Genomic DNA, 15,130 nt, shown 5'->3' on the forward strand with positions numbered 1-15,130 from the left:
TCTCCCGGAGAAAGCCAAGGAGCTGTCATCTCTAGTCAGAGGCCTCCTGAAACCAAAACAGGTGTCGGTGCATCACTGCACGCGAGTCCTGGGGAAAATTGTAGCTTCCTACGAAGCAATTCCATTCGGCAGGTTCCATGCAAGGACTTTTCAGTGGGACCTGTTGGACAAGTGGTCCGGATCGCATCTTCAGATGCATCGGCTGATAACCCTGTCTCCAAGGACCAGGGTGTCTCTGCTGTGGTGGCCGCAAAGTGCTCATCTTCAAGAGGGCCGCAGATTCGGCATACAGGACTGGGTCCTGGTGACCACGGATGCCAGCCTTCGAGGCTGGGGGGCAGTCACACAGGGAAGAAACTTCCAAGGACTATGGTCAAGTCTGGAGACTTCCCTACACATAAATATTCTGGAACTGAGGGCCATTTACAATGCCCTAAGTCAGGCAAAACCCGCCGGTACTGATCCAGTCAGACAACATCACGGCAGTCGCCCATGTAAACCGACAGGGTGGCACAAGAAGCAGGACGGCGATGGCAGAAGCCACAAGGATTCTCCGATGGGCGGAAAATCACGTGTTAGCACTGTCAGCAGTGTTCATTCCGGGAGTGGACAACTGGGAAGCAGACTTCCTCAGCAGGCACGACCTCCACCCGGGAGAGTGGGGACTTCATCCAGAAGTCTTCCAACTGATTGTAAACCGTTGGGAAAGGCCACAGGTGGACATGATGGCGTCCTGCCTAAACAAAAAGCTAGAAAGATATTGCGCCAGGTCAAGAGACCCTCAGGCGATAGCTGTGGACGCTCTAGTGACACCGTGGGTGTACCGGTCGGTTTATGTGTTCCCTCCTCTTCCTCTCATACCAAAGGTACTGAGGATAATAAGGAGAAGAGGAGTAAGAACTATACTCATTGTTCCGGATTGGCCAAGAAGAGCTTGGTACCCGGAACTTCAAGAAATGATCTCAGAGGACCCATGGCCTCTGCTGCTCAGACAGGACCTGCTGCAGCAGGGGCCCTGTCTGTTCCAAGACTTACCGCGGCTGCGTTTGACGGCATGGCGGTTGAACACCGGATCCTGAAGGAAAAGGGCATTCCGGAGGAAGTTATTCCTACGCTGATTAAAGCTAGGAAAGAAGTGACCGCAAACCATTATCACTGCATTTGGCGAAAATATGTTGCGTGGTGTGAGGCCAGGAAGGCCCCAACGGAGGAATTTCAGCTGGGCCGTTTTCTGCACTTCCTACAGTCAGGGGTGACTATGGGCCTAAAATTGGGTTCCATTAAGGTCCAGATTTCGGCTCTATCGATTTTCTTCCAGAGAGAACTGGCTTCACTACCTGAAGTTCAGACTTTTGTTAAGGGAGTGCTGCATATTCAGCCCCCTTTTGTGCCTCCAGTGGCACCTTGGGATCTCAACGTGGTGTTGGATTTCCTTAAGTCACATTGGTTTGAGCCACTTAAAACCGTTGAATTAAAATATCTCACGTGGAAAGTGGTCATGCTGTTGGCCTTGGCTTCGGCCAGGCGTGTGTCAGAATTGGCGGCTTTGTCATGTAAAAGCCCTTATCTGATTTTCCATATGGATAGAGCAAAATTGAGGACTCGTCCCCAGTTTCTCCCTAAGGTGGTATCAGCCTTTCATTTGAACCAACCTATCGTGGTGCCTGCGGCTACTAAAGACTTGGAGGCTTCCAAGTTGTTGGACGTAGTCAGGGCCCTGAGAATTTATGTTTCCAGGACAGCTAGTGTCAGGAAAACTGACTCGTTGTTTATCCTGTATGCACCCAACAAGCTGGGTGCTCCTGCTTCAAAGCAGACTATTGCTCGCTGGATCTGTAGTACGATTCAGCTTGCACATTCTGCGGCTGGACTGCCGCATCCTAAATCAGTGTGAGCCCATTCCACGAGGAAGGTGGGCTCTTCTTGGGCGGCTGCCTGAGGGGTCTCTGCTCTACAACTTTGCCGAGCAGCTACTTGGTCGGGGTCAAACACATTTGCTAAATTCTACAAGTTTGACACCCTGGCTGAGGAGGACCTAGAGTTTGCCCATTCGGTGCTGCAGAGTCATCCGCGCACTCCCGCCCGTTTGGGAGCTTTGGTATAATCCCCATGGTCCTTACGGAGTCCCAGCACCACTTAGGACGTCAGAGAAAATAAGATTTTACTCACCGGTAAATCTATTTCTCGTAGTCCGTAGTGGATGCTGGGCGCCCATCCCAAGTGCGGATTGTCTGCAATACTTGTATATAGTTATTGTTTAACTAAAGGGTTATTGTTGAGCCATCTGTTGAGAGGCTCAGTTATTGTTCATACTGTTAACTGGGTATAGTATCACGAGTTATACGGTGTGATTGGTGTGGCTGGTATGAGTCTTACCCGGGATTCAAAATCCTTCCTTATTGTGTCAGCTCTTCCGGGCACAGTATCCTAACTGAGGTCTGGAGGAGGGTCTCAGAGGGAGGAGCCAGTGCACACCAGGTAGTCCTAAAGCTTTCTTTAGTTGTGCCCAGTCTCCTGCGGAGCCGCTATTCCCCATGGTCCTTACGGAGTCCCAGCATCCACTACGGACTACGAGAAATAGATTTACCGGTGAGTAAAATCTTATTTTCTTCTTCATCCACTAGGGGACACTGGAGTGCTCTTTACAACGTGTTAGAGTGTGTGCTAACCAGGAACTGACACTTTAAGAATTTAAAAGTGTGACTAGCTTCTCCCCCTCTATACCTTTCCTACAAGCCAATCTTAGTTTAGTGCCCGAGGGAGCTGGTCACATCCTGGGCTTCATATGGGACCTCATCACTGAGGGGTACAAGCTCGATTTCTGGTTCCAGCCTCCTCCTCTGTGTTTCACCACCGGTTTTCCAGCTTCAGACTACAGGCATGTTTTACAGGAGGCTATAGACAAACTCATGACAGCACAAGTGTTCCCCACACATGACCTGAAGCAAGGGTTTTACTTATGTTTATTCATGGTTCTGAAGCAGGACTGCTCGGTCAGACCTATTCTGGATTTAAAGGATCTCTATCCTTTTTCTGAGTTTTTTCAAGTTCAGTATAGAATACTTTAATTTAATCATTGCAGGATTAGAGGAAAAAGTGTTCCTAGTATCCTTGGACATCAAGGACGCTTACCTGCACATACCTATCTGGCCACCTCACCAAATGTATCGGCGACTCGCTATTTGGGACTCAACTCATCAGTTCCAGGTCAGCCTGCAATGGGCCCCAGGGGCTTCACGAAGGTCATGGCAATAATGATGGCACTCCTAAGGACAAGGGGGATCACGATCATTCCCTACCTGGAAGACTTCTTCCAGAAACCAATTATTCCATTATTAGAAATAGGGGTGACTCACAGGCTCCTCATACAACATGGGTGGATCCTGACTTTTCCAAGGTGCCATCTACAACTGACGCAGCAGCTTCAGTTTCTGGGTATGTTCCGTGCCACAGTGAGACAGTGGATCTTCATCCTTCAGGACAAGGTGAAAGTCATTCAGGAATAGGCTTTGGTTGGTCCTACAACACAGGCGAGTGTCTGTGCATTTATGCATACGACTACTCTGGTGGATGGTGGCGGCTTTAGAAACAATTCCTTATGGCCATTTCCACTTAAGACCTTTTCAGCTGGATCTCCTGTCTCAGTGTTCGGGATCCCACTTGTTCCTTCACCAGAGAGTGACATTGGCCTCCAGAACTCTGATATCGCTCTACTCTGTTGGTTAACCTCACTAGCGGTACGGCGTGTGGGATTGGACTCTTCTCACCACAAAAGCAAGCCTACGAGAGTGGGGGGCAGTGACTCAGGACACTCGCTTCCAAGGCCGCTGGACTCCACAGGAAACTGGGCTGCCTATAAACATCTTGGAACGGCAGGCAGTGTTCTAGGATTTACAGCTAGCACATCTCCTGTTGCAGGGCCAAGCTGTCCGAGTCCAGTCGGAGGACGCCACGGCTGTGGCGTACATAAACTGAAAAAGCGGCACCAGAAGTCGATCGGCTATGTGGGAGGTAAGCTGCATCCTTTTCTCAGCCGAGGAATACTCTGTGGCAATATCAGCATGATTCATTCCTGGCAGACTCCCTAAGTCTGAGACTTAGGGAGGCCGACTCCCGAAGTCTTCAGGACATACATCCCGGAGAGTAGGCTCTCCATTCTTAGGTCTTTCGACATCTGGTCCATCGGTGGGGCACAATTTGACCTTATGGCGTTCAGATAGAATCATCAACTGTTGCTGTATTCTCGAACAAGGGACCCGGCAGCCGTAGCGGTAGATGCACTCACGACATCCTGGCGGTTCCAGTTTGTTTACCTGTTTTCACCATTCCTTTAGCTGCCTCGTCTTCAATGCACCATGAGAGAGAAGACCACACAGAGCTTGGTATTCCAGCCTTTGCTTGCTTCTGATAGATGATCCGTGGCCTCTACTGCTGCAAGAGAATCTGCTGCAACAAGGGCCTTTCGTCTATCCAGACTTAAGGCAACTTCATTTGACAGCGTGGCTGTTGAAAGGTCAATCCTAAGGCAAAGAGGGATCCCGGCAGCCATTCCTACTATGCTCCGGACCTAAAGGAAGTTAGTTCCAGCCTCTATCACCGCATCTGGAATACTGTTGTGAACGTCGTGGATCGTTTCCACTACCTTCAAGATGTCACTGCTCCTCCTTTTTTCCTGCATGCAGGTTTCTCAGCCAGATTACATCTAGGAGGGTGTAGGTGTCTGCGTTGTCCATCTCCTTCCAGAAGAAACTTGCTTCCAGATGTTACAACCTTTCTTTAGGGGGATGTCTGTTTACGGCCACCTTTTGTTCCTCCCACGCACTGTGGGACCTGGAGATTGTCCTTTCGTTCTTACAGTCCTCTCTGTTCGAACCATTGGAGAAGGTGGAGTTGAAGTACCTATCATGGAAAGTGGTACTTCTACTCACCCTGGCTTCTGGCAGAAAAGTGTCAGAGCTCGGAGCTCTGTCCTGTTGCCCTCCAGTCTTGATCTTCCAGGAAGATAGGGCCGAACTCCTCAAGGAAATGTCATTCCTTTCAAGGGTGGTCTCTGCTTTCCACTTGAACAACCTCTTGTGGTACCGGTTCTTCCAAAAGAGACTCCTGCTCCCAGATCTCTGGACGTTGTCAGGGCTCTCAGGGTCTATATGGACAGGACTGCTACTCTTAGAAAATGAGACTCATTGTTTGTCCTGTATAATGCCGCCCAGCCTGGTTGGCTGGCATCAAAGCAGATGCTTGCACGATGGATACGTCTGGCCATCAGGCCTGTGTGGCCTTATCCAGGGAGCCTCCGGCTTCAATTACAGTGCATTGTACACTCTCTGATCCCTCGTGGACGGTTGCCCACGGGGTTTCCATGGATCAACTTTGCTGAGCAGCCACTGGGTCCGGCCGGCATACTTTTGTCCGGTTTTACTGGTTTGACGGGTTTGCAGCCTCTGTTTCTCAATATGGCTATGCTGTTTTGCAGGGTACTCAGCGCTCTCCTGCCCGTGATGGGAGCTTAGGGATGTCCACATTGTAAAGAGCACTCCAGTGCCCCCTAGTAGATAAAGGAGAAAACAGGATTTTGGTACTTACCGGTAAATCCCTTTCTCCGATTCCATAGGGGACACTGGACGCCCACCCTGGGCTGCTCCTTCCTGCCATGGTTATTGTCATTATGTGTTTTACTATTTTCAGTTCTTCTTTTGACTCTTTCATTATGTTTAACACTGTTGTGTTCTTTGGGTCTACTACAGTAGACCGACGCTTTGGATCCCGGTGCCGATCCCGACAGCCTTAGTGCCGGCAGCGGGGCAAGCGCAAAAGAGCCCCTTGCGGCCTCACTGCACTCTCCACGCTGCGGGCACGGTGCATGCTATTTATTCTCCCTCATGGGACGCCCCAAGAGGGAGAATAGTTTTCTGTATCCCGGCACTCGGGACTGGCTTGTAGGAGGGGTGTAGAGGGGGAGGAGCTAGCCACCCTTATAAATTCTTAAAGTGCCAGCTCCCGGTTAGCACACACTCTATACCCATTGTAAAGAGCACTCCAGTGTCCCCTATGGAATCGGAGAAAGGGATTTACTGGTAAGTTTCAAAATCCAGTTTCTAGCTGGAACCAATTACGTACCAGTATATTTTTGCACTATAGATTTCTCGGGTCTGGTAGCCTTGGCTGGGATAGCATATGATACATTGTATGCAAAAGGACTGCACACGATGTATCGTATGTGATCCTACAGGCTGGGAAGCTGCGGTGCAGTTCAAGGGAGACCTATGCGACTTCTCTCCCCGGAGAAGTTGCAGTAGTGTGTAGGACCTTAATGCTTGTGTGATTACTGCAGGCCAGGGACAGTTATGTTTTTTGTTATATGGTGTGCAAACCAATATGGAGCACCAAGTCTACCCTGTGTTTCTGACCGACACGAGTTCTGTTAGGCAATAAGAGATGTTTAGTTTTGTGGCTTACTAAGCAGCTCCCCTCTTTTCGATCAGTGTGTTGTCTTATGCGTTCCCTTGCTGATGGGTAATGTAAAAGTTAGGGATCTCATCTCTAATAGACTGATTCAATTAAATTTAGTGTAAAGTCCAGATGCACACTGCAGACCGCATTTGTTAGCTTGGGGTTTCATTTTTTTTTTTTTTTTCCAGCCGTGCATTGAGTGATGGCTATGTTGTAGATCATGGATTGACTGTATTCGTATATCTATTGGGTTAGCTGCAAAATGGCTTTCACTACTGTCTGTCGGAGTATGGGGCACTATCCTAGACTACTGTCACTAGAGGGACATGTACTAAGCAGTAATAAAGGTGGAAAAGTGAGCCAGTGGAGAAGTAGCCCATGGCAACCAATCAGCATTGACGTGACATTTATAATCTGCATACTATAAAAGTATACAGAGCAGCTGATTCTTTGCCAAGGGCAACTTCTCCTCTGGCTTAGTTCTCCACTTTATCACTGCTTAACACATGTCCCCCTTAGTTCTGTTTCCAATCTCGGGACATACACTATACAATTATCTTACAGAGGATCTGTCTGTTTGGAATAAAAAAAACTGGTAATGTGTGGATGCAAATGACAATCAACCATTTGATCCAAACTCTGGTAAACGGACAAAAACAATACTTCAGACCAATTGGTTAAATCATGAACTTAACCAGTTTGCCTGAACAACAGTGTGTGTCCGTTTTTCAGTGTTTGGGAACAAATGCTCAACTGTCTGCTCCACTTACCAGCTTTTCATTCCAACCAGCCAGATTGGACAGATGTGATGAGATTCAATTATTTAAAGCGCTGGCTAGCAGTAGATGACGCCCAACGGAGCTGTTCAATTTTTGCTTTGTTTGTGCCCAGTCAGTTGCCACCACCTACATTTCAGCTTGTATCTGGGGATGGCGAGCTGAAATGTCCGAAAAGGCACCAGTTGGTTGGGTGCCCAATCTGGACTTTTCGCTCTGCGCCCATTACTTTTACTCAGCTAAACCCGACCTCTCTGGGCGCGATTAAAAAAAAAAAATGCACAATTGAATATCGCCAGATAATTGTGTAGTGGGTATGTAGTCCTGACCGCCGGTCACTATACCGATGTTGGACATGCCGACTAACGGGGACTATTCCCACTCGTGGGTGTCCACGGCACCCATAGAGTGGGAATAGAACCTGTGGCGAGCTACCAAGCCCGCCGCTGCGTGCCAAGCGCAGTAGTGGGCGCAATCCCATATAAGTGTCTTGCGCTTCTAATCGTACTTCTCTGCCCACAGCTTGGTATCCAGATAATAAGCAGGAGAGGGACTGGCCAGACTACGATGACACCTCTAGTGTAAAAAGTGAGGGAGCAGTCCGCGGTGGCTTCAGAGGAAGAGGTCGTGGACGAGGGAGGGGGCGAGGACGTGGGAGAGGAGGCACGCGCTGTAAGTATATATCTATATACATTACCCTGTTATACTGAAACACGTGTGTTTTTTAAACTTTCATTTTCTTTGAAGTTTTCTCCTCTGTTGTGAAGACTTACCTTAAGTTCCCACTGCACTGCTGTTCACATACGTTTTGAAGGAAAGGTGTCCAGAGGGGGAGGGCATGCTCATTTAAACTTTGCTTTTTTAGTAAAGTGTCATTGAACAGTCTGAAGACTAAACATTACGTAGTACCTCCTCCAGCTAGAGAGAATTCTGCTACATGACCACTGTATGTTGCATTCAACATCTGTGTTTCTTTCACAGCTCATTTCGACTACCAGTATGGATACAGGAAATTTGACGGTACAGATGGGTCTCGAGGTCCAAAGTATCCCAGTAATATCACCTATTACTACGACAACATGAGCAGCTCGGAGCTCTACAGCGTTGATCAGGAACTGCTGAAAGATTACATCAAGCGGCAAATGTAAGTTGCCTCTTGTCTTCAGAAAAGCCTGTAATGATACGGAGTTTCTGAACCGGTGATCTATATGGGTTATAAGCTTTCTTAAGGCGCTTGCTGATTTTACACAGTATAGGCAGCGGTTCTGTCATCTATGCCAATATTTTGAAAATGGGAGCTTCCAAATTAGGCTGCGGCTTCACCTCCAGTTGGAGGGGATGCTGCTGCAGCTTCACGATCCTTGTGAGTTAAGCCAGCCAGGTTATGTCCCCTCCTAGTCCTGCTTGCAGTTGATTGGTGCCTCGGCACGGCCACTTAGAAATGATGTTATAGGGAACTCCTCTGCATTCAGGCTAAACTCCCCCAACCCATCCCCTAGTTCCACTTGCAGTTGCCTAGGTGGCTCGGCCGGGCCAGACCAAATTACTTTATATGGCTTGCGGACAGGACGTTCCCCACCCGTGCTCTGCCACTAGAGGGCGCCCGACTGCAGTAATACATTTGTACTGCTGTTCAGGCGCCAGCGCCAACATTTCTACTTGCATGGCGAGCAGAAGAGTGAAAAGTGTTACGTTTGGGCATCTGAATGGGACTTTGCACGCTGCAGGCACTATTTGCAGTTACACCCAATGCTCTTTGGTGCTTGAAAAGTAATGGGCGCTCGATCAGAGTAACTATTGAATTGCTGTGATGGGCACCCAATAAAAACATTTTTAATCGTCCCCAGGGTGTATCTTTATTACTTGCTATAGACTGTCATTGATGTGCAAAATGGACCTCAAGTTGACCTACCATAAACAGCAGGCCATAAATGACTATGGTGGAGATGTACTAAGCAGTGATAAGAGAGTGAGCCAGTGGAGAAGTTGCCCATGGCAACCAATCAGCATTTTAGTAACATTTATAATTTGCATACTATAAAATTATGGGCTACTTCTCCACTGGCTTACGTCTCCATTCTTTTCACTGCTTAGTACATCTCCCCCTATATATGCAATCTTCTGCAGAGAATTTTAGTATTTTAAATATTTAAAACAATGGTTAAGTGGTTGTAACTGACCGCCTCTTCCCAGTTTTGTTCTGAAATTCTCAATCTTCTCACATTTCCTGTCTTGCAGAGAATATTACTTCAGTGTGGACAATCTACAGAGAGACTTTTTCCTGCGGAAAAAGATGGATACCGAGGGCTTCCTGCCTATTGGGTTAATAGCTAGTTTTCATCGTGTACAGGCTCTGACCACTGACATTGGGTTGATTGTCAAGGTGAGTTGGGTGGTCTGGATTTATCACATCTAGCACCATGTTACAAGAAAACGGGATCGCTTAGAAGCGAGTCATTTCAATGTATGTTACTGTTGTCTAACACGATCTAGAGTTTTTTTTCTCCAAGTTGCTTTGTCGCCGTTTAAACAAAAAGATGAAAATCTGTCCTTCAGGCACTAAAAGACAGCAAAGTTGTGGAAATAATTGATGAGAAGATCAGGCGGAAGGAGCAGCCAGATATCTGGCCCCTGCCTGGTCAGTCTACTGGTGACGCTTCTCAGACGGACTTCTCTCAGCTTATCAACTGTCCAGAGTTTGTTCCCAGGCAAGGATTCCAGAAAGAGACAGGTGAGCACTTTCCACCATATAATGCTTTATATTGCATGGGTGAATTGTATCCTTGACTGTATTAGGCCTTTTGTACCACTGGAATATGGAAGACCCTATAGGGTATGGCTCTTCAACCTGCGGCCCTCCAGCTGCTGTGGAACTGCACATCCCAGCATGCCCTGCCACAGTTTTGCTATTGAGGCATGCTAAAACTGAGCAAGGCATGCTGGGATGTGTAGTTCCACAACAGCTGGTGGGCCACAGGTTGAAGACCATTGCTTTAGGGTGTTGCCATTTGTAAAGTCCTCTACCTTGTGGATCTCTTAATAGTGTGATGGCTGCTGTGTTTTATTGCTTTGTGACAACTATTTGTTTCTAGAATCTGCACCTGGATCCCCACGTACCTCCAGCCCCAATATGGCCACAAAGTCCAAGGAAGTCAGCAACCTGAAGACTATGCCAAAAGGGCTTTCTGCCAGTTTGCCAGACCTGGATTCTGAGAGCTGGATAGAAGTCAAAAAAAGACCACGGCCTTCTCCAGCCAGAACAAAGGTTAGGTCTAGGGATGGTCAGTAGGCGCATTGGCCCAAATGTATTAAGCCTTAACGAGATAAAGTGGAGACAGAGAGAGTGATAAATGACCAGCCAATCAGCTCCTATCCTTTTTCAAACACCACCTGTAACATGGCAGTTAGGAAGCTGATTGGCTGGTTATTTATCAATCTTTATCCATTTCCACTTTCTCTTGTTAAGGCTTAATCCATTTGGGCCATTGTGAGATAAACACAAGTCCGTCATTTACTTGCAGCCATTTGGGCCCAGTTTGCTAGGCCAGTGTCTGATAACTATTGGACTTAAGGTCCCTACACACTTGGCGATAACGATGATATGAACGATCTCATTCTAAAATGAACAATCTTTCATATCGTTCAGTGTGTATGCATCAACGATGAACAATGCACGGCCTCGCAGTCTGTCTTCGTATCCTCGTTTATACATACAAGTCAATTTGGACGCTATAGATGTATGTATTGATATATCGTCCCGGGTGCATTTTAGATAAGGGTCATTTGAATCCCTAATCTTATAGATTACTGCTTTCCTTTTTCTGATTTGTCATACTTTTTTTTATCAATATTCTAGAATTTGTGTCTTATGCTTTACCAGTTATGTGGTTAAGATGAATGTAGCAATTTGTGCTGTAAGCATGGAGGAATGACTGTGATTCCCCCCTCCTTGTTTGTTCCAGCTCTAGGAAATCTAGGCTGGTGCTAGTAGTAATCCCTCTTTTAAATTAACCTAGAAGCTGGAGGAAGAGAAGTCCCCACAGCAGACCACCCCTACCCCAGTGACTCCTCCAAAACCACCCAAAGAGCAGGACGAGCCAGAAGAGCTGGATTTCATGTTCGACGAAGAGATGGAGCAGATGGACGGCAGGAAGAACACCTTTACGGATTGGTCAGACGAGGACTCTGATTACGAGATTGACGACCGGGATGTAAACAAAATCCTAATTGTCACGCAGACCCCACCTTCACTTCGCAAGCACCCCGGCGGAGACCGTACCGGCAACCACACATCTCGGGCCAAGATGAGTTCAGAATGGGCGAAAGTGATTAACGACGGTCTGTTCTACTATGAACAGGACCTGTGGACGGAGCAGTTTGAGCCTGAGTACTCACAGATTAAGGTGAGTAAAGGGGAGAAATGATAGTACTACAAATCTATTCATGCCAGTCTTTTTTACTTCATCTGCACCACTCTAAGGCCTCCGTGACATCTGTAGGTTGGAAACAAGGAACTCATTTGTACACGTAAACATTCTTGTGCCATTTATAGTACATGTTACAGTAAGTTGGGCCATGAGGGACATTTTCTTGGCAAGTTGTAATGTATGACCTGAGAGGCAAATCATTTTAAATTGCATATTACGTCTTCAGGGACCAGTAATAAACCTTTATCTTGGAGCCTTTGTGTAAGGTGCAGTCCTATAAAGACAGCATATAAAATGTAAAAAAACAAATTTGTAATATCTTTAGAATTTTGACATCATTAGAGTGTCTGTCTGTGTGTTACACATGGAATCTCTCACCCCATACTGTCAGTCACTTATGGATTTTGATGTCTGCATTCTTTGACCTGTGTAAAAGCACAGTACCTGTGATCTGGTGCCTATATGTGAACATAGGCTTCTGGTAGCCTATATTAGGTTAACAGGACAGGGATCCTACGTGTGTGCCCAAGAAGTGGGTGTGGCAGGGAGGTGTGGCCTCATCGCTTTCACGCCTGGGTGCGTGCCCAGCACTTACAAACACGCTGGTCTTGCCCCCAAGCCTTTCCCTCACTAAATGGATGACACGTGCATGCAATCTATTCACCCGCCACCGCTGATCATCAATGTGCCTTCCTACCTGTGGACTGCAGAGTCCCGCCGGTTGGAAGGCACAGGCAGGCTGTTTTAGCAGGGCACTGCTAAAAGAGCCTTGGGAGCATTTTGCCATTTTTAAATCCAGCATGGTGCGGAACCCTGCTAAAACAGCCAAGTAATGAACACTACATGTAACTTACAAGGGTGAATACACTACTTATTACACACCAAGCTGTAATGCTTATTGCAATGTATAATACTGTATAAAGCTGGTTAAACGTGAATGTCATGATGATGTAGTTTGTCTGAGTATCTTTCTGTATAGAACAGGTAGTGTAACCTGTGACTGCTTGCCCAGGTGCCTGTCACGTGATAGTTCTGGGTCCTGCCGTGCACATAGGATAGTACAGTCCTGTGACTTCTCTATGGACATATTCTAGGCCTGTTGATGGGGTGTGACTTCTGGGTATGTCCAGTTGGATGTAGAGCGGCTCACAGTGCATTGTCCTCATAATGTATAAGTGAAGGATTCCCAGCACAGAACAGTCCCTCTACACAACTAAGGGAAGTGCTTTCATCATCTGTCAGTGAATGTAAGTGACTAGGTGTCATTTTAGGGTCATCTTGGCAAAGATTGTGATGTTTGCTACTGTTTAGGTAATTTACAGTAGTCTGAATCTCATGGGGCAGATTTACTAAGCATTTGAGAGTGATAAAGTGGAGAAAGATAAATACAAACAATCAGCTCCTGTCTCTTTTTTTTTTTTTTTTTTTTTTTTTTTTTTTTTAGGTTTTTCTTTTTCTTCAAACATCGTCTGTAACATGACAGGAGCTGGTTGGCTGGTACTTATCTCTCTCTAGTTTTCAAGTCTTAGTACACCTCCCATTAAAAATAGTGAGTTATCTTGAGTAAGCAGGTGGTGTAAAAGTTTTATTGCATGGGTCTTCAACCTGTGGCCCTCCAGCTGCTGTGGAACTGAACATCCCAGCATGCCTTACCTCAGTTTTAGCATGACTTGATACCAAAACTGTGGCAGGACATGTCGGGATGTGTAGTTCCACAGCAGCTAAAGGGTCGCAGGTTGAAGACCTATGTTTTAATGTCTTTAATAGAGATTAGTGTATTGCCATTTCTCTTCTGGTATCTTTAAGGAGGAAACCTTATGTAACTGTTTGTACAAGCAAACAATTAATTATAAGGGTGACTATGGTGCATTCCTGATAATTGATCTCTATTTTGAGTTTCGCTTAAACCGCTCACCCTTAGGATGGTTGTATAACTGCCAGTGACTGCACACCCTAATTGTCCAGAATAATCGACCGTTGCATGACCTATTAAAGCCGCATTGCCACATAGTTTTTACACTGTACCCAATGTTTGCTGTTGTGAAGTCAGCGTAGGACATTCTCTGTTCTCTGTGTTACCCAAATGTCATTTTGTTTGCATGCAAGCAGAGCAGTAAATAGAATATATTGCTTGTCTGTCGTCTTCCTTATTTTGCTAGTGGAAAGCTCACCCCTATTTCTCTATCATCTGCGTGACTCTTGTATCCATTTTTTGGGAGTTTTTTTTTTTAATTAACCTATGTTTTGTGGGCCAAATTGTTGGCACATTTGTATTAAGTGACTTGAAACACAATTTTCAATTTAATTTGTTGTACAATATTTACTATTCAGATTATTAAAGTGCGGTGCAATAAAAAGGTTTGAAATGCTGCAGGTTTATTGTTACAAGGATTTTACCTGGTGGTAAAATGTTCTTGTGTTAAGGTTATGGAACTTCCAATTGATTTGAATGTTTGTAGTTTCCGATGCTTTGGCCCTCTTTGTTGTATAATCTTCCTAAGGGGGTATCCAGCATGCGGCCCTCCAGCGGTTGTGGAAATAACCGTCCCAGCGTATCCAGTCACAATTTTAGCATACCCTAATAGCAACTTTTATTAAAGTGATCTCAGACCCACTGTGCTCATGTCCTCAATCCACTCCCTTTCTCATTCCAGCAAGAGGTGGAGAATTTCAAAAAGGTGAATATGATCAGCCGGGAGCAGTTTGTCACTTTAACCCCGGAACCCCCTGTGGATCCTAATCAGGAAGTTCCCCCTGGACCCCCAAGATTTCAGCAAGGTGAGTTCAAGCAATGATCTGTATGTGCACAGGCTTTGTAGCTGGTGCTTATCTGTGACTATAAGAGGTCAGTTCAATTGCAGGCGATGTGCTGTTGAACAGTGTTTTGTTATTTTGCTTCCAGGTGCATAGTGGTACGTATTAAAATGTATTCTTAAAGCTACATAAGTGCCAGCCTAGGTGCACACTAGATCTTGGGCCATCGTTCACCATTGAGTTACACTTTTAAAGGACCTGAGACGTATCCCTATCTGATATGTCTAGTTGTATAACAAATACATTTTCTTCAAATGGAAATGCATTTTCCGGTGGCATGCTCAAATATAAAGGAAAAATTCCACATCTATACATGTTGGGCAGTTGCGTCTCTCCTAGAAATCAGGATTTTGGTACTTACCGATAAATCCCTTTCTCCGATTCCACAGGGGCCACTGGAGTGCAGAAACGATGGGGATATAGTAGGCAGTAACTGGGAGCTGGCACTTTAAATTTATAACCATGTGACTAGCTACTCCCCTACTATGTCCCCCTCCAAGCCAGTCTAGTTAAAACTGTGCCCGACGAGAGCTGGAAAAGACCAACGTTAAAGTATAGGAGGTTTGCTAAGCCATTTAAAACAGGATAACACGAAGGAAACCTAGTGAAATGGTAACATGAACAAAACGCACAGTCACACAGTGACATGCAAACCGATAAGTG

The 15,130-nt window shown here is 46.2% G+C and overlaps 1 protein-coding gene across 6 annotated transcripts in view; it reads left to right on the forward strand.

Annotated features, from left to right (window-relative positions):
- LARP1 (La ribonucleoprotein 1, translational regulator) overlaps positions 1 to 15,130 on the forward strand; it is a 145,287-nt gene that overhangs the window by 95,240 nt on the left and 34,917 nt on the right. For 5 of the 6 annotated variants that reach the window (XM_063928359.1, XM_063928361.1, XM_063928362.1 and 2 more), the window contains 7 exons: positions 7,749 to 7,898; positions 8,208 to 8,370; positions 9,465 to 9,609; positions 9,783 to 9,957; positions 10,319 to 10,491; positions 11,243 to 11,629; positions 14,308 to 14,431. In XM_063928359.1, coding sequence (XP_063784429.1) covers positions 7,749 to 7,898; positions 8,208 to 8,370; positions 9,465 to 9,609; positions 9,783 to 9,957; positions 10,319 to 10,491; positions 11,243 to 11,629; positions 14,308 to 14,431 — 1,317 coding nt within the window. The remainder of the gene's footprint in view (positions 1 to 7,748; positions 7,899 to 8,207; positions 8,371 to 9,464; positions 9,610 to 9,782; positions 9,958 to 10,318; positions 10,492 to 11,242; positions 11,630 to 14,307; positions 14,432 to 15,130) is intronic. The other variant, XM_063928360.1, reaches the window with a different exon arrangement.

Source organism: Pseudophryne corroboree, chromosome 6, assembly GCF_028390025.1.
Source record: "Pseudophryne corroboree isolate aPseCor3 chromosome 6, aPseCor3.hap2, whole genome shotgun sequence".
In the NCBI taxonomy this organism is placed as follows: Eukaryota; Metazoa; Chordata; class Amphibia; order Anura; family Myobatrachidae; genus Pseudophryne; species Pseudophryne corroboree.